This window comes from Pleurodeles waltl, chromosome 4_2, assembly GCF_031143425.1.
Source record: "Pleurodeles waltl isolate 20211129_DDA chromosome 4_2, aPleWal1.hap1.20221129, whole genome shotgun sequence".
Classification (NCBI taxonomy): Eukaryota; Metazoa; Chordata; class Amphibia; order Caudata; family Salamandridae; genus Pleurodeles; species Pleurodeles waltl.
This window is the reverse complement of record NC_090443.1, coordinates 347,099,860-347,115,635: the sequence shown is the minus strand read 5'-3', so window position 1 is coordinate 347,115,635 and position 15,776 is coordinate 347,099,860. Positions and strand designations below refer to the sequence as shown.

Below are 15,776 nucleotides of genomic sequence, written 5' to 3'. Positions count from 1 at the left end.
CTGAACTTAAACACACACACGCTCTTTCCCCAGGACATCCTGAGTGCACACAATGGCAACGCACAACAATCAGCGCGCCCGCATCTCCAAAACACGGAAATGGAATGTTCTATCTATACGCGCATTTTTCTACCCATGCTCATCGGACATTCCATTCCCCTCTTCATTTTCTAAAAATCTACATACCTTTTTGTGTTGGACGAGTGTGCACAACTGTACTAACATCGCCAAGACCAAAATTGGCAAATTCAATTAAAGCTTTAAAAGTATACCAACATGCTGTGGTGGCGTACACGTATTACTTACCGATTTAATAAGATAAATACAAAAGTAAACTGCTAAACTTAAGTTCTGCAACGGTCACCTCTGATAAGAATAAGCAAGGCAGCCACTGACAGCATAGTCAATAAGAGTGAAACCGTGACACAGATAATAAAACGTGTCGTTATCAAAGTATCTGCACTGGCTGCAGAGCTTCCGATGAGTTGCTACTGCCCACCAACGTAGGTGGTTTGGTATTGTTCTGTGGCATTAACAAGCAAGCATTGGAAAAACCAATAGGCCTCGCCTATACATGACCTATTGTCTTTGGCAATGTGTTTTGCCATGTAGTATACCAGACTGGCTCCTGTTCAGCCTGGCTAAAAGTTTGTAGCGTGGAGAATGAGAATGGAGTGGGGGAGTAGAGTGTTGTTGATGGGAGAAGAGTTAAGTGTAGAGAGTGTAGTAAAGTGGAATGGGTTGGAGTGGATTGAGGTAGTGGGGTGGATTGAATCAGAGAAGAGTGGGGTGGACTGGATTAGACTGGATTGGACCGGGTGCTTTGAATTGGAGTGACAGGGGTGGGGTGGATTGGATTATATTATATTGGACTGGACTGGGGTGGACTGGATTGGGTGGGTGGACTGGATTCACTTGACTGGAAAGGGTGAATTGGACTGGTGTGGACTGGATGGATTGGACTGGTGTAGGGTAGAATGAACTGGAATAGGATGGGGTGGATAGAATTGGGATAGAGTCCAGGTGGATTGGAGTGAGTGGGGTGGACTGGAGTGGACTGAAATTAGGTGGGGTGGATTGGGATGTGTGTGGTGGGCTGCAGTGGGATAGACTGGGGTGGAGTGGGGTGGGGTGTGTTGGAGTGGATTGGGATGGATTGCATTGAGGTGTGATGGACTGTATTCAGCTTGGGGCGAATTGGGGAGGATGGATTGTAGTGGGGTGGACTGAACTGGGATGGGGTGGATTGCTGTGGTTTGGATTGTAGTGTACTGGATTGGAATGGGGTGGTTTGGAGTGGGGTGGTCTGGAGTGTGGTGGACAACTAGAATGGGTGTGGTGGATTAGGGTGGTGTGGAGTGGACTGGAGTGGGTTGTATGATGGAAGCACGCATGCCCAAAGCACGCATGCCAGAACAACAAGATCTTTACCACGCACGCCTTTACAACAAATTCTGTTGTAGAAGCATGTATGGCAAAGGAAGATGCAAGGTAAATCCCCCCCCCCACCCCTGCCCTTGGCCCTAACACCCCATCCCAGCCCTTAAAACTGTCCCTCACCTCCCTCCCCCAGCCCTGAGCCCTAAAATGGATCGCACTCTGCCCCTGAAACTACTCAGACTCCCCTCTTAACACCTAAAACCTTGCCCACTACTTAAAACTACCCCGACCCCAGCCCACCTGCCGCAAGCCCTACAAACTGTCCCCAGCCATGCAAACTGCGCCCTACCCCAGCCCTGAACCCTAAAACCCTACCCCAATCCTGACAACTACCCCAACCCCCCCCACCCTGAGCCATAAAACCCTGCCCCAGCCCTCATAACTACCCCAATCCCCCGAGCCCTTAAACCCTCCCCATACCAAAAAAACTAACCAGATCACCCTGCCAAAATACCCCAACCTTCCCCTGCCCTGTGCTGTAAAACTGCCCCACCCCTCAAAAGTACCCCCCAAACCCAGTCTCAGCCGCTAAAAACCTGACACCTGCCTAAAAAAAAGTAACATGACACTTCCCTGTGAAGAAAATAAAATAACCCCGACCTACCCCTCCACCGCCTTGAGCCCTAAAACTGCCACACCCCTCAAAATTACCCCCAAACCCTGTCCCAACCCAAAAAAAACCTGCCACCTCCCTAAAAAAAAAAAGTAACGCAACTTCCCCCTTTATGTTAAAAACCCCCCCAAAAAAACTCCCCCCCCACCCTAAGCCCTAAAACTGCCCACACCCCTAAAAACTATGCTCCCCAACTCCACTTACCTCTCAAGTTGCTTACTCTTTCTGCTCCTGGAAAAGCTAGACCACGTTCTCCGCCTTACCCAAGCACATGCTTTAAGGCACATGCGTGGTTAAGGCAGACACCACGCCAGTGCGTGGTTCAGGCAAGCGTGGTTTAGCTTGCAGGGAAACGGCATGCGTGGCTCAGACAGCACTAAGGCGTTTTCCCGTGGATTGGGATGGGGTGGATAGGATATTGGAATAGGGTGGACTGAACTGGAATGGGGTGAGGTGGCGTGGATAGGATTGGGACAGAGCAAGCGGACTGAGGAAGAGTGGGATGGATTAGAGTGTGTGGGGTGGATTGGACTGAAATCGGGTGGGGAGGACTGGATTGGTGTGTGGTGCGGTGGGCTGCAGTTGGATGGATTGCAGTGGGGTGGACTGGATTGGAGAGGGGTGGATAGGATTGGGAGTGGACTGGAGTGGGGAGAGATGGAGTGGAGTGAATGGAGGTGGAATGCATTGAGCTGCATTTAGTTGAGGTGGATTGGGGTGGGGTGGATGCACTGGAGTGGGGTGGACTGAACTGGGATGAGGTGTATTGGATTAGGGTGGGGTGTATTGTAGTGGGGTGGATTGGAGTGTACTGGATTGGCGTGGACTGGATTGGAGTGCGGCGGACTGAACTGGGATGGGGTGGTGGGGTAGAGTGGGTTGATTTGAGTGAGGCAGAGTACTGAAATTGGGTGAGGTGGATTGGGGTTGGTTGGAATGGGATGGATTGCACTGACGTGAGGTGGATTGGATTGGCGTGGCATGGGGAGGGCTGGACTTTAGTGGGGTGGATAAGATTGAGTGGGGTGGATAAGATTGAGTGGGGTGGATCAGATTTGGTGGGTTGGATCAGATTTGGTGGGGTGGACTGGATTAAGTGGGGAGGAGTGGATTAAGTGGGGAGGAGTGGATTAAGTGGGGAGGAGTGGATTAAGTGGGGACGATTGAGTGGGGACAATTGGATTGAGTGGGGTGGATTGAACTGGAGTGGGGACTGCATTGGAGTGGGGTGGATTGGTGTGGGGAGGATTGGATTGATGTGGGGAGGATTGATTGGAGTGGGGTGGATTGGACTGGCATACAGTGGATTCATGTGGACTGGACTTCAGTCGGGTGGCTAAAGTGGTTGTATTGTAGGGGGATGGATTGGAGTGGTGTAGGTGGACTGGAGTTAGGTGGGGTGGACTTGATTGGAGTGGGGTGGATTGAGTGGGTGGATTGGAATGGGGGTGATTTGGATTACAGTGGGTTGGATTCAAGTGGGGTGAATCAGTCTGGAGTTAGGTGGATTGGACTTGGAAAGGGTAGGGTGGATTGGATTGGGGTGAGGTGGTCTGGAGTGGGCTGAATTGGAATGGAGTAGGGTGAATTGGGATTGATAAGGGTGAATTGGATTGGGGGAGGTGGATTTGATTGGAGTGGGGTGAAATGGAGTGAGGTAGATTGTTTTGGAAGGAGTGGGGCAGATTGTTTTGGATTGGTGTGGGGCAGACTGAAGTAAGGGCAGGTTGCTCTGGACTGGAGTGGGCGGATTGCAGTGTGACAGATTTTGTTGGATTTGAGTGGGGCAGACTGGAGTGGGGAAGACTGTTTTGGACTGAGTGGGGCAGATTGTAATAGGGTGGAATGGATTGTGGTAGATTGGAGTGGGGTGGACTGGATGTGAGTGGGGTGCATTAGATTGGGGTGGAGGATTGGATTTGAGTGGGGTGGATTGTTCTGGATTGGAGTGGGTAGACTGAAGTGGTGCAGATTGGAGTGGGGCAGATTTTTTTGGATTAAAGTGGGGGCAGATTTGAGTGAAGTCGGTTGGAGTGGGGCAGATTGTTTAGGATTGCAGATGGGCAGGTTATTTTGGATTGGGGCAGATTGGAGTGGGACATATTGTATTGGAGTTGTGCAGCTTGCTCTGGACTAGAGTGGGGCAGATTGGAGAGGGCAGATCATTTTGGACTGGAGCAGGGCAGATTGATTTGGAGTGGTGCAGACTGTTCTGGATTGGAGTGTGGCAAATTAGATAGGGTGGGTTGGGAAGACTGGAGTAGTATGGGCAGGGGTGAAGTGGGTTGGATCGTAGTGGGGCGGATTTTAGAGGGGTGGATTGGGGTGCACTGCACAATTATGTGTTGAAGTATCATTTCAGAAACTACAATTAATAAAGAAACAATGTTGATTTGCAATATTTATAACAAGATAATTGTCATCTTTTGAGATCAGCGCCTACGAGAAAAAACAAAAGTAAACATGAATGCAAAATGAAAAAATATCACTTGCTAAAAAAAAAAAAAAAAAAAAAAAAAAAAAAACTTTTGCAATGTTGTTTGTCCTGCTGGGCACGTTTTTACCAATCACAAGCCTTTTGTTTTGCAGAGCACTACAAGTTAAAAAGAACAAAATAGTACCTCACTGACGGCATGGGCAGCGGACAGGCACTGATTAAGGTGAACCAGTCAGTGCTTGGTCACTGCTCCACAGAGGAACAGAAATAATGCCTGGCCTGCAGTGACAAGTTACGAAGCCATAAAGAAGAATGACACACAAGCCAACAAATGGTAAGCAACAGGTGGGCTCTAAGCCCTCTATTGTACACAACTTTAATTCTAGTGCATGTGCAGTATAGTGCATGCACTTGCAGGCTTGACTCTAAAAATTGAGAGCTCACAAAAAGTAGCTCATTACTTTCTTTGGGAGATCAAGACATTCTGCACTGTGACGGAATACCTAACAAGAACAATCAGTCCGTCCCGTACATCAAATGGAATGCTAATGGTTGAGGTGGTCAGACTTGCTAATTAAAGCATCAAATCCCACCTAGGAGGGGATTCATCCGTTGGGAGGTAGCACTGAGTCATGTCAGATTTGTGCAACTTCCTCTCACCCCGTGCACCCCTCACAGCCTATTGGAACAAACAAAGTTATCCAATGGGTAGGGAGGGACTATGTTGAGCTCCACCCAAAAGGCCCTACAGGACTACACAGTGGAGAATGAGAGCACCTGAATACACTCTTGGAGTCACAAGATCAGAAGGGAAGACAGAAGCCACCAAAATAATAAGTTTCCTACCTACTGGTGGATGCTACATCTACCTGCAGATCCCCTCACCTCATAAATCTCCTAAAGAGCCAGACTGAGAAACTGAAATATCTATCCTGCACAGCTAAGTGGTACCTTAGACCCAGCTAGACTCCAGTGCCTCCAAAAGTGTGACATCACAGACCATATATGATGCCACCCCGGTGCTCTGACATCCGTTCCCACAACTATCGAATCAAACACAAGACTTACAAAATTGACAGAAAAGCAGTGCATAAAATGAACTAGAACATGCCAAGGAGGGTGGATCAGTAAGTAATCTGTAGGTAGGCAAGAGAATACACCACAAAGATTATTACTAAAGTAACTTATTCTTTCCATGGATATTTCGGTCTACAGATTCCTAATCTGAGTCAATACCAAAGCAGCATTCCTGTCGGAGCTGGTGTGAGGAGAAAAATCAACTAAAAATCCTCACAATACAGAATCAAAGTGTCTGTTCCTCCAAGCCCAGGGCAGACAGTAATGTCTAACAAAATGGCAACACTAATTCCACATTACAGTCAAACCTACGTCTCCATCAGGATCACTCCTGGATACTTCCAAAGAAACTATCTTCTCCCCCAGACAAAAAGCCCAACAAACCCAAGAACACTTTTTCTAAAGGCACTGCAAACACAATATTGCAAGAGAAATTTCACAAGGCAACTTGGATGACGCCATATAAAAATCTGTGACGTCAAGTTAGATCTTAGGAGGCATTAGATTTGAGATGGAGCCATGGTGCCACTTGCCAGCCCGTAAGAGGTGTTTCAATTGCCAATCCAGTCTGACCCCGGAGGTGACTCATGAGGCAAGTCATCTGGAGATTCAAGTAGTCATCAAAACTGAAGCATCATAACCACAGAAATGGACCGTCACAGAATGCTCTATTAGAACTTCGGAAAGGCTTTGGTGCCCTAGATACCTGAACTGTCCAATTCCCATCAAGATAAACTGTTGCAACTGGAAGTAAGGACTCTCTTTAAAAAGGAGAAAGCTGCATCCTCAAATGGAAGAACTTAGAGCTTGGGTACAACCCAATAAGGGTGGGTAATACGACCCCAGACATCAAAGGACGTGCAACTATTCTGTGTTTTTTGATTGTGCTGCCATGATTTACATTCATATGTGCATTGAAACCTGGCTTGGAGCATACAGTTTGAGGCAATAAGGTATGACCCTATACACTCACAAAGGGATTACTGAGGCTTGTTTTATTGCTGGTGGCTGTAAATTTAGAGTCCACCCCTGGATGGTGTTTTCATCGGACGTTGATTCTATGCTCTGTATTATTGAGTATATGCCGACTACCATCTTTGTATTGCACCTGACTGCCCGCAATGCTTCCTTACAACAAAGTTCTTCTTTGTCCTCGACTGCAAAAACATCCAACTGGGAGAATATAGCTCAGAGAAATCCTAATTTGATTCGGAGAGACAAAAATGCTTGGCCTCCCTCGACTGTTTAAAGTACACAGTCACCTATCAGACGTTAAAAGCACCAACAACTTCACATTTCAAATGTACTTAGTTAAAACCTCGATCAGTCTCAGTCAACAACACACATGGAGGTCATCCCATCCACGAAGATATCACATCCCTATGCGTCCCGTCAACAGCGCAGGCAAGAAATGTTCCTAGTACTCAGAAAAGCTTACAACCTCCTTTGAGGAAAGCTGCCCATCAACAACCACAACCAGTTCTTGTGGCTCAAAACCTAAGGTTAGAAGCCACGCATAAGTTGTCAAATACTCCAAACTAACAGTAATTCCAGAGTCTATATGATTTCCACCTAAAACCAACCTGGTAATCAAAGGACCTTCTCAGCTGCACAAAATCGACCTTTCTTCGTGCTTAAAGACAGAGGAACCTTAATTAAAGCATTCATCTTGAGCAGGCTGAAATATAGCACTCCATGAAGGCTTATCCAGAACCTAGCTCTTATGAACAGGTGACCAAGATTTGATATAATCAAGAAATGGAAATCAACTATAGTGGACATGAAGAAAATACTTTTCTGTATATTGTTAAATGCCTTCCAAGTATGTCCTTCTTCATTTTTTAGAGAATCTGTCATAAAATGTCATGTCTAACAAAACTATCATGCTTAAAAATTTAAGAGTAAGTTTCTATCGCCAAAAGAAACCAAAGTTAGTATTTTCAAACTGAACCATCCTTCCTTCTATTTTCTAAGCATGCAAACAAAACATTAAGGCAGGGTGGACAATCTGATTTTAAGCCCTACCAGGTACGGCACACAAGGAAAAGAGATGGGGGGGAAGAGAAGGGAGAGGAAGAAAGTGCATATTAAGAATGTAAAATAAATGGACATTTACCAGTTTAAGAAAATCTCAAATTTAAAACAGTTGAAGTGATATATTAAACACACTAACTGCAGAAAGATGTAGATTTCCTGACTCTAACTGGAGTAATTCTGAAAAGCACCTGAAGTGCCCAACATCTCTTTACTAGAGCATTGCATACAGGAATCTGCAATGCATCCAAGAATCCATCTTCTATGACTGACACAATCACCCGCTGAACTAGATGGGGCAAGAGCAGATCTTTGGATTGCAACAAAACAGTTCAGACTGGGTAACATCAAGGGCTCGTTTTTTAGGTCGAGCGTGCACGTGCTTTGACCGGTTGTAAATATTGTGGGCTTTTAATCGCACCCATGTCATGACAATCACTCACTCGGTCGTGGGTTTGCCTTTTAAAAATCACTTGATGTCATTAGTAAATGCTTTAAGTTTGTGGCTTGAGGCTGTTTTTGTCACACCTTGCAGACTTCCCCCATTACCTGATTATTGCATGATTGCCGATATACTTCCGCGTGGGCAAACTTTTTTTTTTGTCTCTCCCTTTTGCGCTGCATGGCGGGCATGTCACACAGTGCTAACAGGCACAACAGCGTAAACTTGATCAGTGCTATTGGAGCGCTGATCACATTGTTCACAGTTAACTAATCAGAGTAATTTCTTGTGACTCTTCCATTAAAACACTTGAAATTGGTAACTGCTTTATGTAAATCAGAAATCCTCAAAGCGAAAGCAGGTCTCCCAGCACAGCGGGAGAGCCGATACTACAATATTCACTGCACTCAGGAAACTCGTCCCATAATGCTTTGCAGGGCATTACTTTTACAAAACATTTTTGCCCATAACTTAGCCTGTGGTGGTCCTAGGACAATGGGGCCACCAAAAAAAGGTTCACAACAATGTTCTCTTTCTGTCTATCATTTTTGGGTCCCCACACTAGGTTAGTGGGGACCCCAAAATAACCCCTCCCACCATTCAGTGTCTGAATAAGCTCTATCATGGATAGAACTTTTAACAGCTGGGAATAGCTTGTATTTTAAGGGCCTAATTTGTACTATTATTTCTATATGCCTGCGATCCTTGAATATATGTAATGCACTATGCCCTCTAGGAGCTAAATATACGATTACACTGCAATACTTATTATCATTTTCTTTTCATGTGGTTATGTCCTCTTGGGGCTAACTATATAGTTACATGACAATGTTTCTTACAAATGCTATTTTCATTGTGGTGTCCTTTGGGGGCTGTTATAAGCACTAGTCATATCAACTTATTAAAATATTCAGCCATAATGCTTTGCGGGGCATTACTTTTACAAAGCATTTTTGCTCATAGCTCAGCCTGTGGTGGTCCTAGGACAATGGGACCACCTTCAAAACTCTGTCTACATCATCTGTAGGTCCCCAAACTGTCAGTGGGGGCTCCAATAGAATAACCCCTACCACCATTCATTACCTTTTAAGTTCTCATGGCTAGAACCTTTGTTTTTATAGCTGGGAGAAGGTATGTTTTATGGGCTTTGTTTGTAATATCGCTATAGTCCTGCCGGCCTTGAAAATGAGTAATGCACTCTACCCTCTGGGGGCTAAATATATGGCTACACTGCATTACTTTTTCCCATTCTTTTTTCATGTGGTTATGCTCTCTGAGGGCTGACTGTATGGTTGCATGACCATGTTTCTTCCAAATTATATTTTTACTGTGGTGACCTCTAAAGGCTGTTCTGAGCATTGCCATCAACCTACTATAATATTTATGGCAGGAAACCTAGTTCCATAATGCTTTGCATGGGATTTCGTTTACAAAACATTTTTGATCATAACGCCAGTGGTGGTCCTAGGACAATGAGACCACCTTTAAAACACTGTCTACCTAATTTCTGAGTCCCCACACTAGGTTAGTGGGGGCCCCAAAATAATAACCCCTCCCAATATTATGTGTACTATAAGCTTTCTCATGGCTACAACTTTTGTTTTAAAGCTGGGAAAAGTTATGTCAGTAGTACAGAACACTTAATAGAACAAGCAATTATAATGCACTAGGTCTTGCATTTGCTTGAGTTAGAGCTATGGGCATTGTAAATTCATAAGTGGACTTTCTTGCACATAAATTGGTCAACCCTGCCTCATAATTTCGTCTTTTCCTGCCATATAATTCCAGTGCCCCTGTAAAGAACCTCCATTTACCTTCTTCCCCATCTGCAGCAAAAAATGAAATTGTAGTCATTTAGCACCCTAATTTAAATATTCCATGCTAATTCCAATAGTAATACCACTTTCACCACCCCACCATCAGAGTTGCTGGCTGGCTAACACAATTCCCCCCAAAAAGATACAAGACAGCCACAGAGGAATAATAAACTAGAGGGGTCGCCCAAACAGATCAAGAGTGTTCAAACAGTCATAAGTGTAATAAGGATGTTAAGACTACCTGAATCATGGTCATAACTGGGGTTATTAAAACATACATAATTATCATATATACCTTTAACAGAAATAAACATTTGGCATTAGACTAATGCTTAAAACAGCCCCTAGAGGGCACCAAAACAAAAATATAATTTGTAAGAAACATGGTCAACTAACCATATTGTTAGCCCTTAGAGGGCATAAACCCATAAAAAAACAGGAGAAAGTAATGCAGTATGTAACCATATACTTAGTCCCTCGAGGGCGCTTTTAGGGCTAGCAGGTCTACTGCAATGAAATTACAAACAAGGCCTTTAAAACAAAAAACGTCTCCCAGCTATAAAACAAAAGTTAGAGTCATGAGAAAGCTTAAAAGACACTGAATGGTGGAAGGGGTTATTGTGTTGGGGGCCCCACTAACCTAGTGTGGGACCCAGAGATATACACAGAAAGAGCGTTCTGAAGGTATTCCGATTGCCCTAGGACCACCACAGACTGAGTTATGAGCAAAAATGTTTGTAAATGTAAGGCCCTGCAAAGCATATGGGGCACGTTTTTGTGCCACAAATATTATGGTATGTTGACTGCAATGCTCAGGACAGCCCTTAGAGGACATCACAATAAAAAATAGCATTTTGAAGAAACAGGGTCATGTAACCATACAGTCAGCCCTTAGAAAGCATAACCACATGAAAAAAGAATAAGAGGAAGTAATGTAGTGTAACCATATATGTAGCCCCTACAGGGCGTATTTCAAGGCTATCAGGCCTTTTACAATGATATTAGAAACAAGGCCCATAAAACAAACTTTTCCCAGCTGTAAAACAAAACGTTCCAGCCATGAAAGAGCTTAAAAAGAAAATGAATGGTGCAGGGGTTATTATTTTGGAGTCCCCACTAAGAGTGTGGGGACCAGAGATAATGTAGACAGAAAGAGCACGATGTGGTGAATGTTTTGAGGGTGGTTCCATCGTTCTAGGACCACCAACGGCAGAGTTATGAGCAAAAATTGTTTGTAAAAGTAATGCCCTGCAAATCATTATGGAGCAAGCTTCCGTGCCACAAATATTTTCGTATGTTGATATGACTGTAATGCTTAGAACAGCCCTTAGAGGACACCACAATTAAAAGTGCATTTATAAAAAACAGGGCCATGTAACTATATAGTTATCCCCTAGAGGGCATACTCACACAAAAAGAAAATGGCAATAAATAATGCAGTGTAGCCATATATTTAGCCCCTAGAGAGCATAGTGGATTATACATTTTCAAGGGTAGCAGGTCCATAGCAATGATATTACAAATAAGGCCCTTAAAAACAAGCTATTCCCAGTTGTAAAAACAAAAGTTCCAGCCAAAAGTGTTAAAAAAGACACTTGGTGGGAGGGGCTATTATATTGGCCTCCCCACTAACCTAGTGGGGAACCCAGAGATGACCTAGACAGAAAGAGTGCATCATGCTGACCGTCTTAGTAGTAGTCCTGTTGTCCTAGGACCACCACAGGCTGAGTTATCATCGAAAATGTTATGTAAAAGAATGCCTGCAAAGCATTATGGGACGAATTTCTCTAGTGCAATAAATAGTGTAGTATCGGCTCTCCCTCAGTCCCGGGAGAGCCGCTTTCGCTTTGAGGATTTCTGTTTTATGTAAAGCATTTCCCAATTTCAAGTGTTTTTTATGGGAGAGCCACAAGAAATGACTGATTAGGTAATTGTGAACAATGTGACCAGCGCTCCAATACTGCAAATCGAGTTCACACTGTTGTGCCTGTTTGTGCTGTGAGAGCCAGTGCTGCCAAGCAGCACAAAGGGAAGAGACAAAAGAGAAAAATGTTTCTCATGTTGAAGTAGATCGGCAATTGTGCAATAATTCATGTAACAGTGATAGTCTGTAAAGCATGACAAAAACAAACTCAAGAATGGGCAAACAAAGCATTTACCAATGAAGTCCAGTGATTTTTGAAAGGGAAGCCCAGGAACGACTGAAAGTGATGGGAGTGAGGTGGGCATGCTTAAAAGCCCACAATACTTACAACAGGTCAAAGCGCTTGTGCACTCGACTTAAACAGAGAAAAAAAAAAACTAACTAACTCACAAAGTTAATAATCCTGGTAAACTGAGGGTGGGTGGAGTCGAAGCCTGTGGAACCACCAATTACGACAAATCAAAAAAAGGGCATCACAAATTACATGGAATTGTGAAACAATGGGAATGCAATAGATTTGTGAAAATAGTATAATTTATGGAATTTAATACGGATATTGTTATATGTTGCTAATAACTCATGAGAAAGACCGACGGCTGGTTAAGATTAACAGCTTGAGAAGAAAGCGGATTCTTGGATAAGGACATTTAAAGGACCTTCTGCCTTCCTAGGAGGTGGTATTTTTGCATTTGAACAACAAATATATGCTGGTGCAATTTTAAGTGTGACATTTTCTAATGCGCTTAAAAACACAATGTTCATGTGTAATAATAGGCAATCGATAATATTTCATCAGCAATTACATTTTCAATACTGCACAAGAATTATCCTTAAATAACTATCCATGCCACAATTTACCAAGCAATCTGCTGTTTTAATTAACTCTGTCCGTAAATGTAATTACCACAGCCCATCGTGCAAGCCATGAAGTTTTCCTCACTGGTAACTTTGGAGACCACTGGTCTGGGATGTCTACAACTGGAAGCCTTCCCCTTACAACCACCGCTGGCACTGCCAATAGGTGAAGCTTATGAAGGCACTGTCAAGCCCGACCTAAAAAAACATGTGCGGTGACTGTCCTCCTACCATCTGTGCTGCTGCTCGAGGGAAACGCCATAGTCTAGTTAGCTGAGACACTCTTAAAAGCATTGTAATAACATGTGCGTGACCCTAGACGCTCTGGCAGCTGGATAAATTAACAACATGATCGGAGCTGTGTAAAGGTAAGGACAATTTTGTGGAAGCATACACCATCTTCCCAATCAACACAGATACTCCTGGGTACTAACATATGGGCGGAGCCAAAGCCACTCTACTGGCGATACTCACAATTGTCTGATGACAGTTGAGCTGTCAAGCCAGACGATATAAAGGACTCTCTCGCGGGATGCTTCCCTTCACCCTGCACTGGAGATCAGGGAAATTTCTTTAATCTGAGTGTTAATGTCACATCAATAACCCATCTTTATTTTTTAAGAAAATCACCTACCTTTGACCTTGGCTATAACTGTTCCCGCAGCGCCAAGAATATCAACTGAATTGAGAGTCTGGTGTTTGCTTATCACAGCTTTCAAAACACGGAGGAGCTCTCCCAGACGTTCGTGAGCCACTTGGTGTAAACTATCCTGATACTCTGCAAGAAAAGAAAAACACATCAGCCACATTTAAGTATTTAATTAATTAACAGAATTATCTGATAAGGTTTGGTAAAAGAAAATGACCAACCGTTTCAAGCATACCATCCAAATTCTACATCACAATCTGAGCAAGAGACAGATCAAATTATTCACTTTTTTGGGCAGGGGCCAGTGAGAAGACATCTAAGTGGTGTATGTTTCCTATTTCCACGGGTCAAGCAGGGTGGAGTCCAAGGGTAGGTTGCTATCGGCTTCCTAAATCTGGGAGAAGGAGCTGAATGTACGTACTGCTAACATTCACTCGCACCTCCTGACCCAGAAACCATGCGGGGGTGTCTTAGAAAGAGCGTTAATATACAACTTTTCACACAACTAAAAGCACAAGTGATAATCAGAAGTGGCAACCTGGGCATTTGTAAGAAATTTTAAGGCTAGATAGAGATCTCTTTTTTAATTGCCTTCCTGAACTTGTTCTAGGGCAGGCACAGAAAGTTTGTGTTAAACCACTTTAACTGTTGGCATGGCTAGTGAAAAATCCCTTTACCCCATGCTGAGGCATGTACTTCTTGTTCATGCCGCGCTGGGAAATGTATAGTCTTCTTCACACTTCCATTCTTCACTCTTAAAGAGGTACATCTTGATGTTTCTACAGGCCAGACGCTGGGAAAGGAGGGTCTTTTCTTTGTGTCTATGCCAAACGTCTCAACTTTATGCATCCATGACTCCTCCTGTGGTCTAATGCACATCTTTTTTTAAAGCCACCACAAGACATGATCCGCATCTTCATGCCTCTAGTTTGAAGGAGATGTGTATCTTCATCATTCCTCTTGCACGGAGGAGATACTGAGAGGAAATGTTGCCTAGAAAACAACTGTCTGACTTTGAATCGGTTTAAAAATGTATTAGTTCATGTGGATTTTTTATTTCTTTTTTTTCCCCAAAAGCATCACCTGCCACACTGCAGTTACTTTAGAATGCTATACGTATTGGTTCAGAGTAAATGTTAAGACACTGGCAAGTGAAAGGAGTCCAACTTAACAGGATATAGGGCACCTTGCCAGCTTTCCGTGCTCACTACAACAAAGTCTACTCTTTAATCAAATGAAAGTCTGAAGAACTCAATTTAAATGTTTTCTTAAGTGCCAACCATTAGGCTCTGCCACCTAGGCTGGGTCAAGAACATTTAAAAATGCTGACCACTGAACTTCTAGAGATCAGTCTCTATGTTTTAATCTTTTGAACATATATAACCAAGTTTCCAATGGAGAATTATAAGATGCAAATAATACAATGCTATGTGGCTATTACAGAGACAATGGCTGGGATGTAGACTAGAAGGGTGGCTAGGTTGGGAGGGGGGGGATGTGGGGGGAGGGGGGGAGAGAATAAGCCTTTACATAGACACCAAGCATTTCTTCAAAAGAGCTTTTCCTTCAATATTTTGTAAGTCTGGTATGTAAAACTGAAGTAGTACAGCATGCAATCACCAGAAATCCCATCAGCCCCGCAGGCAGGATGTGTGGAGATGAGGATAGATCGGAGCAGAGATAACTGCATTGGGACATCCCGAACAACAGCCTTGTTTTGGGATTCAACAGGTCAGCATTTAACAGAACTCACAGATGCCTTGCATTCATGGCTATAAATAAGGTGGACATCAGATTCTGTGGTTATTCAAAGGGGATGAACTTCTGGTCAGCTCCACTAAAACAAGCATTTCACTCATAGATCCATTTAAATTAACATTTTTGCATTCAGTTGTGAACAAACTAAGGCATTCTATAACTCTGGCCCAGCCTTCTTGAATCTTTCCCAAACAAGTGTAGATTGTTAAGTAAACCTTCGTTACTCAAGAACTTTCGTAGGGAACTTCGTCAAAGAGGCTCAGACCTAATTCTCAGTCACTGGCTACGACTCAGAAAGGAGGGTCGGATACAAAATGAAATTCTCTCTGTGAGACCTTCACCCCATCATTAATTTTTTTCAGTTTACAGCTGGGTCAGGGAACATTGGAACACACTGCTGGTCCTCATCCAAACAAGTAATATTCCGTCTCGGTTTTTAACCCGTGTGGCCTCTCGTAGGAACGATCCCGGAAGTGTGGCCATGTGAAACGAAACTTTGTTACACAGTAATGCAAGTGCTTCGCCATTTCTCTTTCTAACATTTTGCTTGGAAATAATAGCAGGTAGGTGATGGCTCAATACTTGGTCATGTTATCTGAGTCATTACTGGTGGCGTTTTAAGAAAACGAGTACCAGCCTGCTTTTGTGGTTTTGGGACAGAGCACTCTAAGAATTATGCTTTAATTAGGCTTTTGCGGTCCGGGGTGAGGGTTCTAATGACTTGGTTTAT

General features: G+C 43.8%; 1 protein-coding gene across 4 annotated transcripts in view; it reads right to left on the bottom strand.

Annotated features, from left to right (window-relative positions):
* ARHGAP29 (Rho GTPase activating protein 29) overlaps positions 1-15,776 on the bottom strand; it is a 279,984-nt gene that overhangs the window by 153,841 nt on the left and 110,367 nt on the right. For all 4 annotated transcript variants that reach the window (XM_069231416.1, XM_069231415.1, XM_069231417.1 and 1 more), the window contains exon 3: positions 13,274-13,417. In XM_069231416.1, the coding sequence (XP_069087517.1) occupies positions 13,274-13,417 (144 nt within the window). The remainder of the gene's footprint in view (positions 1-13,273; positions 13,418-15,776) is intronic.